The sequence below is a fragment of the Giraffa tippelskirchi genome, chromosome 11 (genome assembly GCF_054371585.1).
Source record: "Giraffa tippelskirchi isolate mGirTip1 chromosome 11, T2T-mGirTip1v1.2.pri, whole genome shotgun sequence".
Classification (NCBI taxonomy): domain Eukaryota; kingdom Metazoa; phylum Chordata; class Mammalia; order Artiodactyla; family Giraffidae; genus Giraffa; species Giraffa tippelskirchi.
The window spans coordinates 128,940,455-128,959,966 of record NC_137285.1 but is presented as its reverse complement, the minus strand read 5'-3'; the positions used below and the strand labels follow the sequence as shown (position 1 = coordinate 128,959,966).

Genomic DNA, 19,512 nt, shown 5'->3' with positions numbered 1-19,512 from the left:
CTCCTCTGCTGGATTATCAGTGAAAAGGGAGAGTGACATTCACCTCATAGTGTTTTGGGAACTAAGTGAACAGCAGGATGTGGCCTAATATATAGGAATCACTTAGTAAAAGTTGTTTGTTATGTGTTAAAGGAGATGATAATAACTGCTGAAGATTTGAGAACAGTTTAGAATAATGAATAAAGGAAGTTCCTACCTCAGTGATTAAGCATGTAGCAGAGTTGAAAGATTGGTTGAAAGATTGAAACCTTTTCATATATTTAGTAGCTGGACCTTTCCTATGACTGCATCATTACTTAATTCTGAAGTAGTTAAAGTATGTTAGCATGAGTCTTAACCGTATCAGTCATCCCAGAGATATCATAACATACAGATAAATTACTCACTTTGGTATAAACTTATTTTGAGCTATTGTGATATTCACATTTTTTTTCATGCCTTTCCTTTTGTTTTAATTTTCGAAGTCATGCTCTCCTTACTTTTCTGTTCTTATTTACTGTATTCTCTGGTTTATTTATAAATCATATCATTAAAATCTCAGATTTTTAACCACAAGGAACAATTCATCTCAGATCCCTATTAAAAGATGAAGGCCAAGAGAGTAGCTTTGCCAATGTTTCAGTTAGTGACAAAGCTGGGACTGGATCCTGGTTCTTTTGACTTCCAACTTAATAAGTGTTTTTTCCACAGTACCAAGACACATTTTAGAAATAAATGGGTCAGACTTGGTATTTAATTTTGAGTGTACACTGGCTTTCATATATTCTTCCTTGAAATCTTAAAGGAAAATTTAAAGATAGTTAAATGATTAAAAAGTTTGTCTTTCATAAATTTGATTTTAGCAACATTTTGATTTGTTTCACATGTCCCTGTAATATTGAGTTAACGCATCAAAATTATGTTTACAGTTTTTTTATATTTGTAACTGTTGAAGTGATAAAAATAGTAGATATTTTACATTAGTATTGTGAAAAACTAGTATATTGTTTTTGTAGGGCTTATAAATTTTACTTAAATATTTATTATTTTAAAAAAAATTCTTTAGCAGACTGACCTAAATTCTCTATGGCCTTTGGATAATTTTTGTTTTTAACATTTGCTTTAACATTTTAGTACAGTCTATTCTAAACCTTAAAAGTTATCTAATTTGTGAATAATCCAGGTTGGTTTTTTTCCCACCATCTTGCTTTTGCCCTTTTCATTCATCAGTGCTTAATGAAGGAATAGAGCAGGATATAGAGTTGGTGAGACTCAGAAACTCCATTTTTCTGATTGTTACCTCAGTCGGCAAAAGTTATTGAAATAAAAAGTCCATGTTTAGAATCCTCTTTGGATTTTGGTTTCCTGTAATCAAGTGTTTACTCTGTGGGAAGATGTATAATTCTGTTGAAATTCAGTGGTGTACCAGAAGACGACATAGGGCCTTATGAGAGAAGGCTCTAGCAGTGTCTGGTAGAGACTTGCTTTGGTGGCAAACAGATGGAGGCGTTTAGGGTGGGAAATTCTGAGAGGGGCCAGCCTTGGAAGGAGGGTTGTTTCTCAGAATGTGATGTGTATTCTGAGGTGGCAAATGACTTGAACAGACACCCTGAGATTAGAGCATTGTTTGGGTCAATGGCAGCATTTTCTAGATACTTTTGACCCTTCCTTCATCTTTAACTCTTAAATCAACATTAAAATTTGTGAACCATAAAATCAGAATACAAAGTCTGATTTTTTTTTCCTAACTTTTGAGCTTAATTATATGAAGAATCTGAAAAGGTTCATGAAAGTAATCAATCCTATTTTTAGTTGTATATTTAAATCATTACTTTTCTTGATAAAATTTAAGACTTTTTTGGAAAATGTGGTTGTCAAATCTATATCTGGCTTGTCATACACATAGAAGTATATCCCCCCCTTATTTCCTGACCCAAGTCCAGACTCATATATATCTCCTTCCAACTCATATACTGAGGCAACCTCCATGTCTGTCTCCCTCAGAATAGTTCTGATCCCTTCAAATGCAGTTTTCAGCCTTTATCATTAAGAGTTCTGAATCATTCCCTTTGCCAAGTATTCCTACTCCACAATGTTTACTCTGCCTGTCTCAAAAGACCTTTTCCTGTCTAGTTAGTATTAATACCACACTCTGATTTTCTAGTCTTTACTCCTCTCCCTTGTAGTCAAGCTATTTCCTCATTGTTCCTGTCATGGTGCTTTTTTTTTTTCTTTTACTACTTTGGACCATACTCTCTCCTCTCATCTTCCTTTTCCTTTTCTGAGCTCTTATTCTACACAGTACCTCACAACACAGCACTTAATTCTTTTGTGTACACAGAATCAGATTAGGTCAGAGATTTCTGGAATCTCATCCCTGCATCTCAGTTCTTGCTATCTTTACAGTAGGTGCTCCATTAAAAAAAAAAATTAATTGAATAATCGAGGGATAGCAGCCACAGAGGTAATGAAGAATCCTTTAAAAACCAAGATGGATATTTTACTTGGGGGGTAGGGGAGTACAGTATTGAAAAGTTGGAAGACTGAATGAGTGAGGACAGCTGTTACCTATGCTGAAGGATTTGGGGATGAGAGATCATGGAAGACAGGTATCCTGAGACCAGTTGTTCTAAAATGCATAAGATATGTTCTCGGTGTCAAGTTGATTATCTTCATTTCATGTAACACACTGGAATTGTCTGAGAGTTGAAAAATTGTCCTTCCCACTGCCACTCATTGCTGAGGTAGGTAGGTCCTTGGGAAAGGGAGGCCTGGGGATGGGGAGCGAGGTCCAGTGGAAGACATGTAAAAGTATCCGATTGCTGGTATCTAAGGAGAGAGAAGAAAAATAACCGGTAATTATGGTAGTAGAGTCCTAGATGTCTAGTTTGAACAGCATTCTCAACTAATGCAGTAATTTAACTGATGAGTGACAGAGTGGTGGCATTCAGCTTGTAGTTTTATTTGGCCATGCTTCCCACATTCTTTCTCCTGAGGAAATGCCCAAACGTGTAGATTCGAGTGACAGCAAGGCAGTTAAATAATCTAGGATATGAATGTGGTTTTGTTTTACACTCCAACAGCTATAAAATCAGTGAACGAAAATCTGGATCCTTTTTTTTTTTTTTTTTACTTCCTTTAAAAAATTGAATGGCTTCTTTACATTTCTTCTTTGGTGTAACTCTGAATTAAAATTTTAATTTAGGGATTATTTAATTCCTATCCTTTATCTTCATCAAGAATCTAGAAGCTTTTTATAACTGTAAAAAAGTTGCAATTCTCTTGAGCTTCTGCCAGTAGCATACAGTGATGCCAAAATTTATGTGTGGGAAAGTTGATTTCAATGAGGGTAATTTAGCTGAAGTTTAGTCTAAGAAACTAGTGTTTTGCTGCCAAGCAATTATTTGCATTTCTAAAAAATGACTTATACTTTTTACCAGTGCTTTCCTTTCATCATAAACTAGTTACTTAAGTAAGTTTTTGTCACTAATGGTGTATTTCTATAAAGGAAACTATATTCTTGTTTAATTCGGTTAACCTCAGACTTTTGTTTTTAATATGTGAGGTTGAATACTTCTATTAAATGTTGCCTTTTGTTTGAATAAAATCTACAGGAATTAAATCAACAGCTAGAAAAAAAGAAAGAAGTGGAAGAACGTGAAAAGAGAAAGATCATTGCTGAAGAAAAGCACAAGGAATGGGTTCAGAAAAAGAATGAACAGGTAAGGAGAAAAAAGGGGACACACATACTGCATGTCGTTTACAAAGTCTTCATCCCGTTACTCCTAGTCATTACCTACGTGTTTGTCATTTTCTGTTAGATTCTTTCTTCTCTGACCTAGTTTCTGCCCCCTCCCCACCCAACCCCAACCCTCTCCCCGCCCAGGGACATCTATCAGATCTTTTGTCCTTTGCTGTCTGCTCTTTCCCTTTTCCATCATGTGACTTCAACTTGGATGTGGTTGCAGCTAGTCATGAAGTCTGTTATCTCCAGACCTGACCTCCCAAAGCCTTGGATTTTCATCTGTTCAGTAGGTAGGCACCTCTGAGCCTGCAAATCTAAAACAACCCATTTTTATCCATTCTCCTCTGACAGAACCATCATCCTGACTCCTTGATTTCTGATCTTAGTGTAACTTCTCAGTCACCGAGACGTAATTGGAATTCTCTTGTTTCTAACTATCCATGCCTTTCCTTTATGATCACCTCTCTCCTGTTTGTGCTTTCTTCTTGTCTGGACTCATTACATTTTTCAGTTTATTTATTGTTTATTTGCTTCCCTGGGGGCTCAGATGGTAAAGAATCTGCCTGCAATGCAAGAGACCTGGGTTGGATACCTGGGTCACAAAGATCCCCTGGAGAAGGGAATGGCTACCCACCCCAGTATTCTTGCCTGAAGATTCCATGGACAGAGGAGCCTGTGGGCTACAGTCCATGGTGTCTCAGATTCGGATATGACTGAGAGACTTTAGCTTCACTTCGTTGTTTATTTCCCATACTGGAATGTAAGCCCCATAAGGGCAGGGATTTCTGCCTCTTTTATTCAGTTATCCAGCAGATAAATCAGTATCTTGATGCTTAAAAGCACCCCAAGATTTGACTTCATCCTCTGTATCCTTGCCAGAGAAATCTTGCCAAAAAGCCAAATGTCATTCCTTAGTTCAAAAATACATCCCTACTCTCTTCTGAATAACATTTGAACTGTTCTGGCCTGGCTGGTTAAATACCTTCTGCTCTCTGAACCACGTCTCCTTCGCCTGTGCTATTCTTCATTCCACACTGTCGGCCTCTGACTGGCATCTTTGGGGAGCACATTCAGGGTAAGCATGGCCCATCTTCTTGGCGTATTAGTTTTGCTGGAAAATACTGAGAAGAGAAATGTTATTTTTATGTTAAAGCAAGCACAGATATTTAATAGTATAGAACATAAATTTTATAGTGTTTTTAAAATACGCAATAGAATTCAAAGAAATATTGGGCTTTGGATTGTGCTCCCCAGCCCCTAGGAATATATGTTCATGAGAACTTTTGAGAACATTTCTGTTCTATTTCTCATCTTTTTAAATATCTCCTCAATGTGGGATCTCATCACATTTTCCCCCCTACCTGGCTCAGATGGCAAAGAATCTGCCTGCAGTGCATGAGACCCGTGTTTAATCCCTGGCTTGGGAAGTTCCCCTATAGAAGGAAATGGCAACCCACTCCAGTATTCTTGCCTGGAGAAATCTGTGGACAGAGGAGCCTGGTCCATGGGGTCACAAATAGTTGGAAACAACTGACCGATTTTCACTCATCTCCTTTTATTATCCAACTCAAAGTATTTCCTACGTGAAGTATTCTCTGATCACATGCTGGAGATTCTTTTCTTCTCTGAATCCTTGTTTAATTGACCTCACTTTATCATATACTGCCGTTTATTATGTATATATTTTGTTGCTGCTTTGTATTATGCATATGTCTTCACTTCTCATGTAATTTTAAGACTCTTCAGGATAGGAGTTATTTTTTAGGTAGTTCCCCCTCTTTTTAATGTTCTATTTTGTATTGGGGTATAGCTGATTAACAATGTTGTGGTAGTTTCTGATGAACAGCAAAGGGATTCAACCATACATATTTATGTATCCATTCTCCCCCAAACTCCCCTTACACCCAGTCTGCCACATAGCTTTGAGCAGAGTTCCCTGTTCCCTATACAGTAGGTCCTTGTTGGCTATCCATTGTAAATATAGCAGTGTGTACATGTCCATCCCAAACTTCCTAACATCCCTTCCCCCCATTCTTCCCCTCCAGCAACCATAAGTTTGTTCTCTGTCTGTGAGTCTCTGTTTTGTAACTAAGGAGTTATTTTTGTATTACTTGTTACCTATTATAAGATCTGACATAATGCTTTTCCTGCCATACATCAACATGAATCAGCCACAGGTATACATATGTCACCTCCCTCGTGAACCTCCCTCCCATTTCCTAGCCCATCCCACCCCTCTAGGTTGTCACAGAGCACTGGGTTGAGCTCCCTGTGTCACACAGCAAATTCCCACTGGCTGTCTAATATATAGAGTACAGACTTGTGGACACAGCTGGGGAAGGGCAGGGTGGGTCAAATTGAGAGAATACCACGCAAACATATACATAGCATTTTGGAGGGGATAAATTATTGAATGAATAAATGTATCATCTTCCTTTGAATTTTAATACATTCTTGTATTGGATCACAAATTAGAAATTTAAAAAATATTTATCTTGTCACTTTGTTTCCTGTTGTGAGTTTTTACATATTTGGAATGGTACTGCTTTTAGTGTCCAACTTCATGAATGCAATTAGATGTTGAAATTGTAAACCAAAAGTTTTAAATTATTTCTAATTTTTGGTTCCTAACTATTGTTGAATGTAATGCCTAGTGGTATTAATAAGAGTACCTAGTAAATACTTCCCCAGTAAATTGAAGATTGCATAGCTTTCTTCATCCAAATATTGTAAGAAGGAATTGGCTAGACATGTGTGTGTTATAACCATAAATATATTTGTTCTTTACTTCAGTAAATTAGTTTTTAAAGTTTGCTACATCCCATAATACAATAAGAGAGTTCTTTGTGAATAAATGCCAAAATCAAAATAAGCCTGTGTGACCACCACTAAGCCTTGAGTGATACTTTTTTGAAGTGTATAATTATAAAACAGTTTTGTGTGTATTGTATAAGTATATTCTCTCCTCTAAAAGCTTCTCTTATCTTCTGATTCCATTAAGCTCACTTTACCATGCCAGTCAAACATAGTTGTTGTTTGTCTAAGAATGTAGAGATGATACATTCCCTGTTTTAATTAGTGGTGGTAGATCTAATCCAATTATTTGAGAAAAAAATTTCTTTCTTTTGGAGGGAAGTGACTTGTCCTGACATAAATCACTAATTAGCAAAAGCAAGATTCTATAAGGTTGAGACGAGTTTAAAAATGAACCTTGAGAAATTAAAATTAAATTTACTTATTCTGCAGAATTCTTATGCATGCTAAGGAATAATTCGGATATTCTTGTTTTTTTCTTTAAGAACTCTCAGATTTCTTATTTCAGTCTTGGATACATTTACCTCTATTTGTAAAGACTGCTCTTCTGGTTCTTCTCTTCCTGTCTGGCATCTAGCTTTTTTCTCCTCTGTTTACATTTCATGGTGTGTGGTCCTCTGCTGCCTCCAGCCTCATTCACATTTTAGCTATATCTGTGGCATTATTTTCTCTAAGTCATTTTCACTGTGTTCTATCAAAAAATCAGACAAAAAGAATTTATGTGTCCATTAGCAAAGCTGGTTTCTTTTATTGTGACTGGTTTCTTTTATTGTAAATCTTTTTTCAAATAAAGGGCTTATCTCATCTGGTACTCTGATATTTGTGTTGCCATACTAATTCATTTTTTAGATTGTTTTTTACTGTGTATTCCCACATATTTTGTAAAAGGGTATTTACCTTCATTGAGAATTAAAAGTAAATTTATTTTTTAAGTTTTTTTTAAACCAAGGAACTGCTTTTTAATGTAAAAAATTAATTCAAGCCAACAAGCATATGATTGATAACTGTCATCAGTTCTCATGTCTTCAACACTGATATTATGTGCCAGGTACTATTGAAGTAATCAAAATAGAAATTCAGGTTTCTTAGTTTCCTTTAGTTGGAAGAAACAAAGGTTCTCTCATGACACCATCTTTAAAAAAAAAAAGAAAGAAAGATTTATTGTTGTGCTCTGTGTGGTATAGAACTGGAGTGCCAGAAATCTGAAGCCACTTAGTGGCGGGCTATTCCCTCTCGGTACTTCTCTCTGAGTGCCTGTTCTGGTATCCTTTTGCTAACTAAAGACATTCCATTCTCTCTTCTGTAGTTTAAATACTGCAGAGAGCCTGTCTGATGTTTTAAAATCAACTTCATTGAGCTATAATTTACATACAATAAAATACACCTATTTTAGTTTGATGAGGTGTGACAAGATATGTACCTGTAAAACCGGCACCAGAGTCAAAAGAGAGAACTCTTTTTTCACTCCAAAAAGCTCACATGTGCTCCTTTGCATTTAACCCCTGCTTCCTACCCCCCAGCTAACCCCAGCTCCAAGGAAGCCATCGGTCTGCTTTCTGTTCCTATAGATAAGATTTGCTTTTTCTAGAATTTCAGACAGAATCACTAAATGTATATTCCTTAGCATCAGGCTATTTTTTAAAAAATTACTTTTATTTTTGGTTGTGTTCTGTCTTCATTGCTGTGCACGAGCTTTCTCTAGTTGTGGCAAGCAGGGGCTGCTGTCGCAGTGCATGGGCTTCTCATTGCAATGGCTTCTCTTATTGCAGAGCATGGGCTTTAGGGCAAGCGGGCTCAGTAGTTGTGCCTTATGGGCCCTAGAGCTCAGGCTCAGTAGTTGTGGCACATGGGCTTAGTTACTCCTTTGCAAGTGGAATCCTCCTGGACCAGGGATCAAACCTGTGTCCCTTGCATTGGCAGGCAGATTCTTATTCACTGTACCACCAGGGTAGTCCCAGGCTACTTTTGTTTTTGCTAATATTTTTTTGCTAATATTTCATGTATTAAGATTGTTCCTTTTTATTGCTCAGTATCACAAATTATGTATCCCTTCACTAGCTGATGGGTAATTAGGTTGTTTCCAGTTTGGAGATATGAGTAAAATTCTGTGACCACTTATGTACAAGTCTTTTTGTTGATACTTGCTTTCATTTCTCTTGGGTAGATGCCTAGGAACTGAATTGCTGGGTTGTATGGTATGTTTTTAGGTTTAAAAAAAAATTGGCCATTTCTTATAAAGTGCTTGTGCCATTTGATATTCCTGCCACTAATATCTGACATTTCCAAGTGTACCATATCCTTGCCAGATTCTCAGTCTTTCTCACTTTAACTCATTCTGTTACATGTGCAGTAGTATGTCATTGGGCTTCCCAGGAGGCACTAGTAGTAAAGAATCTGTCTGCCAGTGCAGGATATGCGGGTTCAATCCCTGGGTCAGGAAGATCCCCTGGAGTAAGAAACGGTGCTCCGCTCCAGTGTTCTTACCTGGAAAATTCCATGGGCAGAGGACCCTGGCCAGTCCATGGGATCACAGAGAGTCACACGTGCCTGGCTAAGTAGCAGCAGTATGTCATTGTTTTAATTTCCATTTTCCTGAGATCTGACGATATTTAGCATCTTTTCATAAGTTTATTCTATTAGTCGACTAGGGCTGTCATAACAAAATACCACAGACTGAGTAACTTAAAAGTCCTATCTCAAAATACAGCATCAGGCCAGGGGATCAAGATGGTGGAGGAGGAGTAGGGGAGCTCACCTACTGTCACAAAAACACGAACACATCAGTAAGTGGAATGATTTACGCAGAACATCTAGTGAATGCCAGCAGAAGACCTCCACATGACCAAGTAGGACAGGAAAAAGAAAAGGAATCAGGACGGGCTTGCACCCCAGGGAGGGAGCTGTGAATGAGGAAAGATTCCCATACCCTGGGGAGAGCCTTCACTGCAGCGGGGAATCAGCCTGGATGGAGAGGGACATTCAAAGCCTAGGAGGAGAGCGCACCAACTGGTTTGCAGAAGGCAAAATGGAGAGTAACCTGCACAGAAGGTCAGCATCACTGCCCTGTGTTCCGCAGCCCAATATGCTCCGCTGTTGATACAGGAGAGGGCTGGGGGCTGAAGCTCAGGATTCAGAGATCAGACCCAGGGAAAGGATCAGGGTTGGCTGTGTGGAGACAGCCTCAAGGGGGTGGACTGTGGTAACTGAGGGTGTGCTCAGAAGCAGCCAGCACCTGCCAGAGAGGCAAGGTGCCATTACTAGGGGCACACAAGCAGGTGTTGGGGGGCACCGTGAGAGCTTTTTTTCCCTGTAAGTGCTCCCAGGCAACAGGACACCACCTTACAGAAGCTCTGGGAGTGGGTGCAGTTATCACTGCCATGGCAGGCTCCAGAGGCAGGCTTGGGCAACCACTGTGAGATCTGCAGGCTGGTGCCAGGCACTGCCCCTGCTGTCCTGGGAGTGTGCAAGGACTGCTACACCTGCATCCCCATGTCAAGGGGATAACAGCCAGCTCATCCTGAGGAGAGAGACAGCAGATATCCAAACTAAAAGCAGCCCCTTGATTCCGGAAAAGATGACCGAGCAGAAGGACTTGAGCTCACCTACTCTCATGAAAACACCAAAAGCACAACAAACTGCTGAACAACCATTGACAAGACTGGAAACTACCAAAAAAAGATATTTTACATTCAAAGACATAGAAGAAGCCAAGAGAGACAATAAGAGAGATGCTTTAGTGACATCATGAGTGGGAGACCCACAAACTGCAAAAGAATTTTATTGCAGAGGTTCTCTTGCCAGAGTGAAAGTTCTAAGCCCCATGTTAGGCTCCTGAGGCTGAGGATCTGGCATCAGGAGGTGGAACCCCCCCAGAGCACTTGGCTTTGAAGACCAGCAGGCTTGAGTGCAAGAGCTCCACAGGACTGGGTGAAACAAAGACTCCACTCTTGGAGGGCTCACATACACTGGGATCCAACACAAAGCAGAAGAGGTTGGGCTAGGCCTACCTGTGAGTCTCGGAGGGTCTCCTGGGGAGGTGAGGGTTGGCCGCAGATCGCTGAGCTGGGGGCAAGGACACTGGAGGCAGTGGCCCGAGAGAGTTTTGATAGGCATGAGCTCTCACAGAGGTCACCATTTTGACATCAAGACTTGGCCCTATCCGACAACCTACAGGCTCCAGTACTGGAATGCCTCAGGCCAGACAACCAGCAGGATAGGAACACATTGCTACCCATCAGCAGACAGGTTGTCTAAAGCTGTACTGAGCTCACAGCTCCCTCTAAACACACTGTTTGACATGGCTTTGCTCACCAGAGAGACATACCCAACTCTTTCCCCCAGTGGGCAGGCACCAGAAGTAAGAGGAGCTAAAATCCTGCAGCCAGCAGAAAGGAGACCACAAACACAGAAAGTTAGACAAAAATGAGACAGCAGAGAAATATGTTCCAGATGAAGGACCAAGATAAAAACGCACAAGACATCTAGATGGAGATAGGCAACCTACCTGAAAAAGAATTTAGTGTAATGATAGTCAAGATGATCCCAGAATTTGGAAAAAGAATGGAGGCACAGATAAAGAAGATACAAAAAGATACTTAATAAAGAGCAAGAAGATTTAAAGAACAGAGATGAAAATAGAATAACTAGAATGAAAAATACAAGCGAAGGAATCAATAGCACAATAATCGAGGCGGAAAAATGAATTTAGTGAGCTGGAAGATGGAGTGTTGGAAATCATTCCTGTGGAACAGAGCAAAGGAAAAAAGAATGAAAGGAAGGACAGTCTCAGAGACCACTGGGCCAACATTAAAAGCATGAATATTTGCATCAGAAGGGTCCCAGAAGGAGAAGAGAGAAAGGGCTTGAAAAATATTTGAAGAGATAATAGCTGAAAACTTCCCTAACATGGGAAAGGAAACAGCCACTCCGAGTCCCAGGCAGCTTATGCCAGGGAGGAACGTGCCAAGAAACCTGCTAATCAAACTGACATAAGTGAAAGCCAAAGTGAAAATATCAGAAGAAACAAGGGAAAAGCAACAAGGGAATCTTCATAAGGCTGTCAGCTGCTTTTTCAGCAGAAACTCTGCAGGCCAGAAGGGAATGCCATGGTATATTTAAATTGATGAAAGGGAAAAACCTACAACCAAGAATACTCTACCCAGCAAGGCTGCCATTCAGATTTGATGGAGAGATCAAAAGTTTTACAGACAAGCAAAATTTAAGAGAAGTCAGTACCACCAAACCAGCTTTACAACAAATGCTAAAGGAACTTCTCTAGGTGAAAAATAAAAGGCACCAACTAGAAACAAAATTATGAATGGGAAAGCTCACCAGTAAAGGCAAACTACAGTACAGATAGGAAGTCATCCACACACAAATATGATATCATAACCAGCAGTTGTGAGGACAGTACAAATGGAGGATATTGGAAATGCATTTTGAAATTAAAAGACCAGCAACGTAAAACAATCTTGTATATGTATAGACTGCTATATCAAAATCTCATGGGAATCAAAAACTGAAAATTTACAATAGATATACAAAAAGGAAAAAGGAATCCAAACACAACACTAAAGTTAGTCATCAGATCACAAGAGAACAAAAGAGGAAAGAAAGAAAAAAGACCTACAAAAACTAATCTAAAACAATTAACAAAATGGCAATAAGAACATATTAATACATATTGATAATTACCTTAAATGTAAATGGATTAAGTGCTCCAACCAAAAGACAGGCTGAATCGATACAAAAATAAACCCTTATATATGCTATCTATAAGAGATCTGCTTCAGATCTAGGGACACATACAGACTTAAAGAAGATATATAGATGGCCCCAAGTGGTGGGGCACAGACCTGAGAATCACCTGTGCCAGCCACATTTCTCCCAAGAAGATACACAGATTGTGAAAAAGCACAGGAAAAGATGCTTAACATCACTAATTATCAGAGAAATGCAAATCCAGACTACAAATGAGATATCACCTCACACCAGTCACAATGGCCATCATCAAAAAGTCTATAAATAATAAATACTAAAGAGGGTGTGGAGAAAAGAGAATCCTCCTACACTGTTCGTAGGACTGTCAATTGGTACAACCACTATGGAGAACAGTATGGGGGGTTCCTTAAAAAAACAACTAGTAATAGAACTGCTATATGATACAAGAACCCCACTCCTGGGCGTATATCTGAATAAAATCATAATTTGAAATGATACATGTACCCCAGTGTTCATTGCAGCACTATTTACAATAGCCAAGATGTGGAAGCAACCTAAATGTTGATTGACAGATGAATGGATAAAGAAGATGTGGTATATATTTACAATGGAATATTAGTCATAAAAAAGAATAAAATAATGCTGTTTGAAACAACATGCTTGGACCTAGAGATTTACATATTTTCATATGTTGAATCAAAATTTTTTTAAAAGATACAAATGAACTTATTACGAAACAGACTTACAGATTTTGAAAACAAAGTTTTATGGTTACCAAAGGTAAAACCTGGGGGGTGGGACAGTAAATCAGCAGCTTAGAATTAACATACACATGCTACTATATATAACAAGGACCTACTGTATAACACAGAGAACTATACTCAAATTCTGTGATAACCTATATGAGAAAAGAATCTAAAAAACAACGTATGTATGTGTATAGCTGAATCACTTAGCTGTACACTTGAAACTGAACAACATTGTAAATCACTTATACTCCAATTAAGACAAAACAAAAACCAGTACATTGAGGATTGGAGCTTTAATATATGAATTTTGGCAAGGCAGATTTCAATCCATAACACTGTTAACTATTTCTACGTTTCTTATGGAGTTTCTGTTTTTTGTTTAAACTTTTGCCCATTTTGTGTGTCTTAATAGTAAGTTGTAAGAGTTCTTTTTATATTCCTTTAAGTCCTGTAACATGCATTATAAATATTTCCTTCATTTAATTTTCAGTGGTATTTTTTTAAAGAGCAAAAATTTAAAATTTGGGGTAGGTTCTGTATTTCTGTTTTTTCTATTATAGTTTGTGGGTTTTGCTTTCTGTTGAAGAAATGTTTGCCTATGCCAAGGTTGTAAAAATATTCTCCATTATTTTCTTCTAGAGGTTTTATAACTTCAGCATTTGCCTGTGTTTGTATTTTGAGTTAATTTTAATGTTAGCATGCATTAAGGGTCAAGGTTCATTTTTTTTGGAGTATGGATATCCAGTTATTCTAACACTGTTGAAAGATAATCTTTTATTCAGTTATCTTGGCACTTTCATTTAAAATTAATTGAGCAAATACGTTTGGGTCTATTTCTAGACTCTATTCTGCTCCTTTGATCTAGGCCAATACTACACTGTCTGGTTACTGTAGCTTTATAGAGTAATTTTTAATTTAAAATTCTTCTAATCAATACTGTAAGTCTTTCATCTTTTTTCTTTATTTCAGAATTGTTTTTTATTTGCTCTGCACTCTTTCCATGTACAATTTAGAATTAGCTTATCAATTTCCCTAATCATGCTTGCTTGAATAGTGACTGATACTTATTGGGATTGCATTGAACACATAGATCATTCTGGAGAAAATTACTATCTTAATAATATAAGCTTATAAGTGTGATTTTTCTTTTCTATTTATTTAGGTCATATTTATCTCAATCAACTTTTTTTAAGTTCAATGTACAGGCGTATTAAGTGTCTTTTGTTAAATGTATCCCTAAGTATTTCATGTTTGATGAAAGGAGTTATTTTTGCCTTATTCCTAATATTTTATTTTCATATTTGATTTTGATATTAGAGAAATACTGGGCTTCTAAAATGAGCTTGGTTGTGTTCTTTTTTTCTGTTTTTTTTAAATAGTTTGTGTGGTAATTGGAACTGTTTCTTCCTTAAATGTGTGATAAAATCTATCAGTGAAGCTATTGGAAGCTGGAGTTCTCTTTGTATGAAAGTTCTTAATTCTGAATTATTTTTAGTAAGTACAGTTACTTATAACAGAGTTACTTCAGTTACTCTATTTCTTTTTGAATCAGTTTTGAAAAGTGTATTTTTAAGGAATTTTAATGTCTCGTTTAAATTGGATTTATTGGCCAAAAAAAAAAATTGTTTTCAGTGTTATCTCATATGTATATGAGAGATCTGTAGTGATCTTTCAATTACCATTTGTGTGACCTTGGGCAAATGACTTAACTTCCTTATGCCTTCGTTTCCTCATTTATGAAATGAGATCTTAATAGTATCTTTCTCTTATTGTGGTTTTAAGAAGTAACTGACATAGTGTATATGTCGGTATACACTATGTATACAGTGTACAGAATAGTAACAGGCAGAGTTAGCACTGAATAAATGTTAGCTGTCAAAAATTGAAAATAATGTAGAGGCGGGATGACTTTTTTTTTCTGATGGATGACTCCTTGTTGATGAGCTTGTGGAGGAGTCTTATGAGTCAGATAGAGATTGAATGAGATAGGCTGCAAGATCCTTTTAATCTTGTGGATTTTCTGACTGTAGGAAATAGTTAAATTCCAGTGTTATTTCAATGGATATTGAGTTCTCAGCAAGAAAGGATTTCCTTTTTCAGGTATTGGCTGCCCAACAATAAGGATATATAGCAACTTGGGGAATGATGGGCTTTGATTTTCTTTTCTTTTTTTGGCCTTGCCACAAGGTTTGGGGGATCTTTAGTGCCCCAATCAGGGATTAAACCTGCACCCTCAGCAGTGAAAGCTCAAAGCCCTAACCACTGAGCTGCCAGGGGATTCCTGGGCTTTGAGTTTTAACCCCTGCCTTTCTTGCACAGGGGCTTCCCTGATAGCTCAGTTGGTAAAGAATCCGCCTGCAATGCAAGAGACCCTGGTTTGATTCCTGGGTCAGGAAGATCCACTGGGGACGGGATAGGCTACCCACTCCAGTATACTTGGGCTTCCCTTGTGGCTCAGCTGGTAAAGAATCTGCCTGTAATGCGGGAGACCTGGGTTCAATTCCTGGGTTGGGAAGATCCCCTGGAGAAGGGAAAGGCTACCCACTCCAGTATTCTGGCCTGGAGAATTCCCTGGACTGTATAGTTCATGGAGTCGCAAAGAGTCAGACATGACTGAGTGACTTTCACGTTCACTTTTTCTTGCACAGCACTGCACATATGTTGAATATAACTGATGTTTGTTACTTGGATCTTATTTGAATTACTTGTATTGAAGTATTCTACATGATGCTTTCAAGGGAAGAATTTCTTGGCTCATATTTCTTTGCTCCATGAAGGGTGATATATATGGCATTTATATTACATACACTTTATGCCTTGCAGATTATTTTCTAAACCTTTGATAAAGAGAGCTAGCCATGTTATTGGTTATTTAGAATTTCACTGTGTTGGTAGATTATCTTTTGAGTGAGAAAAGGAAAAAATATTCAGTTAGAATCTGTGTCAGGTTTTTTTCTGCAAAGGGCCAAATAAAGTTTTAGGCTTTGTGGACCATACAAAGTCTCTGTTGTAACCATTTAACTCTGCTGTTGTGGTGCAGTAACAACCATAGACAGTAAATATGTAAATAAATATGTGTGGCCACATTTCAATAAAACTTTATTTACAAATACAGGTGGTAATGGACCATATTTGGCCTGCAGGCTATAATTTGCCAACCCTTGATCTATGTACAACTTACAAAAATTGCATAGCCAGAGATTTGTCTGTATGTGCCCTTATAACAGTATTTAATGGGCTAAAATTTGTCCTCTGTAACTCTTTGATGGTGAAGTTTTATCCAAGTATTCATATTGGCAAATTGTCTGGAAAATATATACCTATGTACCTCCTATTTTACAGTGAGGGTAGACATCCATTAAGAAATACTAAGATTCAGGCTTCCAGTTCAAGATGGCAGAGTAGAAGAATGTGCACTCATCTCCTCCTGCAAGAGCACCAGAATTACAACTAGCTGTTGAACAACCATCGATAGGAGGATGCTGAAACCCACCAAAAACAGATACCCCACGTCAGAAGACAAAGAAGAAGCCACAGTGAGTGATAGGAAGGGCACAATCACAATAAAATCAAATCCCATACCTGCCAGGTGGGTGACCCACAAACTGGAGAACAATAATACCAAAGAAGTTCTCCCACTGTTGTGAAGGTTCTGAACCCCACGTCAGGCTTCCCAGCCTGAGGATCTGACAAAGGGACTGGGAATCCCCAGGGAATCTGGCCGTGAAGGTCAGAGGGATTTAATTATGGGATTTCCACAGGCCTGGGAGAAACAGACTCCATTCTTGGAAGGCATGAACAAAACCTTGCATTCACCAAGAGCCAGAGGGAAGGAGCAGTGACCCCAAAGGAGACTAAACCAAAACTACCTGCTAGTGTTGGAGGGCCTCCTGTAGAGGCATGGGTCAGGAGGGTCTCACCCCAGGGACAGGGGCACTGGCAGAAGCAGCCCAGGAAGGTCCTGCTTGGAGTAAACCCTCTTGGAGTTCTCCATTAACCCTACCGTAGAGCCTGTAGACCCCAGGACTGAGTCACCTCAAGCCAAACAACTAACAGGGAGGGAGTGCAACCCTACCCATCAGCAGATAATTGGATTAAAGCTTTACTGAGTGAGGTCCTGCTCAGCAGACCAAGACCCAGTTTTTGCCGCTGCCAGTCCCTCCCATCAGGAAGCTTACACAAGTCTCAGCCTCATCCATCAGAGGGCAGACAGAAGAAGCAAGAAGCAGCACAGTCCCACAGTAGCTAAAACAAAAACCATATTACAGAAAGTTAATCACTATGAAAAAGCAGAAAATTATGTTCCAGGTGAAGGGACAGGATAAAACCCCAGAAAAGCAACTAAATGAAGTGGAGATAGGCAACCTTCCAGAAAAAGAATTCGGAATAATGATAGTGAAGATGATCCAGGATCTCGGGAAAACAATGAAGAAGGTGCAAGAAATGTTTACCAAAGACCTATAACTAAAGAACAAATAGAGATAAATAATACACTAGAAGGAATCAACAGCAGAGTAACTGAGGCAGAAGAATGGATGAATGACCTGGAGGACAGAATAGTAGAAATCACTGCCACAGAACAGAATTAGGAAAAAGAATGAAAAGCAATGAAGACAGCCTGAGAGACCTCTGGGACAACCTTAAACACACCAACATTCACATTTTAAGGGTCCCAGAAGTAGAAGAGAGAAAAAGTTCCTGAGAAAATATTTGAAGAGATAATAGCTGAAAAATTCTGCAACGTGGGAAAGGAAGTAGTCACCCAAGTCCAGGAAGCACAGAGAGGCCCAGGCAGGATAAACCCAAGGAGGAACACACCAAGACACATAGTAATCAAACTGAGAAAAGACAAAGGTAAAATGTTAAAAGCAACAAGGGTAAAATGATAATTAATATACACGGGAACTCTCATCCAGCTATCAGCTGATGTCTCAACAGAAACTCTATAAGCCAGAAAGGAATAGCATGATATATTTAAAGTGATGAAAGGGAAGCACCTACAACCAAGAATACTCTACCTACCAAGACTCTCATTCAGTTTTGATGGAGAACTCAAAAGCTTTCTAGACAAGCAAAAATTAAGAGAATTTATCCGCACCAAACCAGCTTTACAACGGATGCTAAAGGCACTTCTCTAGGCAGGAAACACAAGAGAAGGAAAAGACCTACAGCAAATAAACCCAAAACAATTAAGAAAACTGTAACAGGATCATACATATCGATAATTACCTTAAATGTAAATGGATTGAATGCACCAATCAAAAGACACAGACTGGCGGGTAGATGAAAACATGTGCATGTATGCACTTCCACTTACCACGTTGTTCTTCTTGACTACCCAAATGTATGTAATTATTTTATATTGTTAAGCTAATCATGTTCCTATTATGGCTTGCATTTGTAATTACCTTTTACTTTTTTGTCTGGCTATTGATTGTGAAAACTGATAAATATCTTTTACTGTTGTGATTATGTAGCTATTACTCACTTAATACCATTATATCATGATTGGTCAACAGAAAAACAATAGAACTCTGTATCACTAAAACTAGGATTTAATATAAAAACCTGTAATCACTTTTTAAAATCAGAATTACCCATTTTTTGAAAAATACAAATGCCCAGGTATTGCTTTTTTTTTCTCCAGAGCTTCAGATATGTTTCTAATAAGCAGTCATGTTTAAAAGCAACTGGACTATGTGACGATCTTTTACTTTTATCTAGTTTGTTCACTTTTTCTATTTCATATTCAGTGCTCCCATTTAATTTAGTTTATGTTTTCCAATTTCTCCATCTCATCTCTTTTTTGATGTTCTTTCTCAAGCATAGTAGGAAAGCTTTTGTATACACATATATATAAATAATACATATATATATTTTAGAAAATTTACAAATTTTTGCTGAACTGAAAAATTTATGACATTTTGATTCTACTTGTTTGACTTAGTATGACTAGAATGCTATATTTCTAATTTTAAGAAATAGATATGCAACAAGCAACAAAGGTTTACTGTATAGCACAGGGAACTGTAGTCAGTATCTTGCAATAACCTAAAACGGAAAATGGTTTCAAAAATAATACATGTGTATATGTGTAACTGAATTGCCTTGCTGTGCACTTGAAACATGTAAGCCAACTATAGTTCAATAAAATATATATATTAAGAAAAAAACCACTAAGATTCAAGACAGTCTAACAGGTTGTCATTTCTGTTTACTAATTTATTCAGCAAATCTTTGTAGAACACCTACTATTTACTTAACACTGTTCCAGGCTCTGAATATAGTTTGTTGAACAAGATCTTTGTTAGGCCATCATGAAATACATATCAAGCTGGTACACTAAAATTGATAAGGTAAGTTCACGCATGTTATATATTTTCATAAGCCACATTGTGTCAACCAGTATGTTACCACCTGTTTTTAGAAAATTACTGTCTGTAACACTTTCCTTGTATGAGAATGATTACAGATATTCCAATGAAAATTCCTTCATGTTTATTT

General features: G+C 38.0%; 1 protein-coding gene across 8 annotated transcripts in view; it reads left to right on the top strand.

Annotated features, from left to right (window-relative positions):
* The window catches only part of CCDC34 (coiled-coil domain containing 34), a 104,851-nt gene that overhangs the window by 17,415 nt on the left and 67,924 nt on the right, over positions 1 to 19,512 (top strand). For all 8 annotated transcript variants that reach the window (XM_081544070.1, XM_081544071.1, XM_081544074.1 and 5 more), the window contains one exon: positions 3,594 to 3,701. In XM_081544070.1, the coding sequence (XP_081400196.1) occupies positions 3,594 to 3,701 (108 nt within the window). The remainder of the gene's footprint in view (positions 1 to 3,593; positions 3,702 to 19,512) is intronic.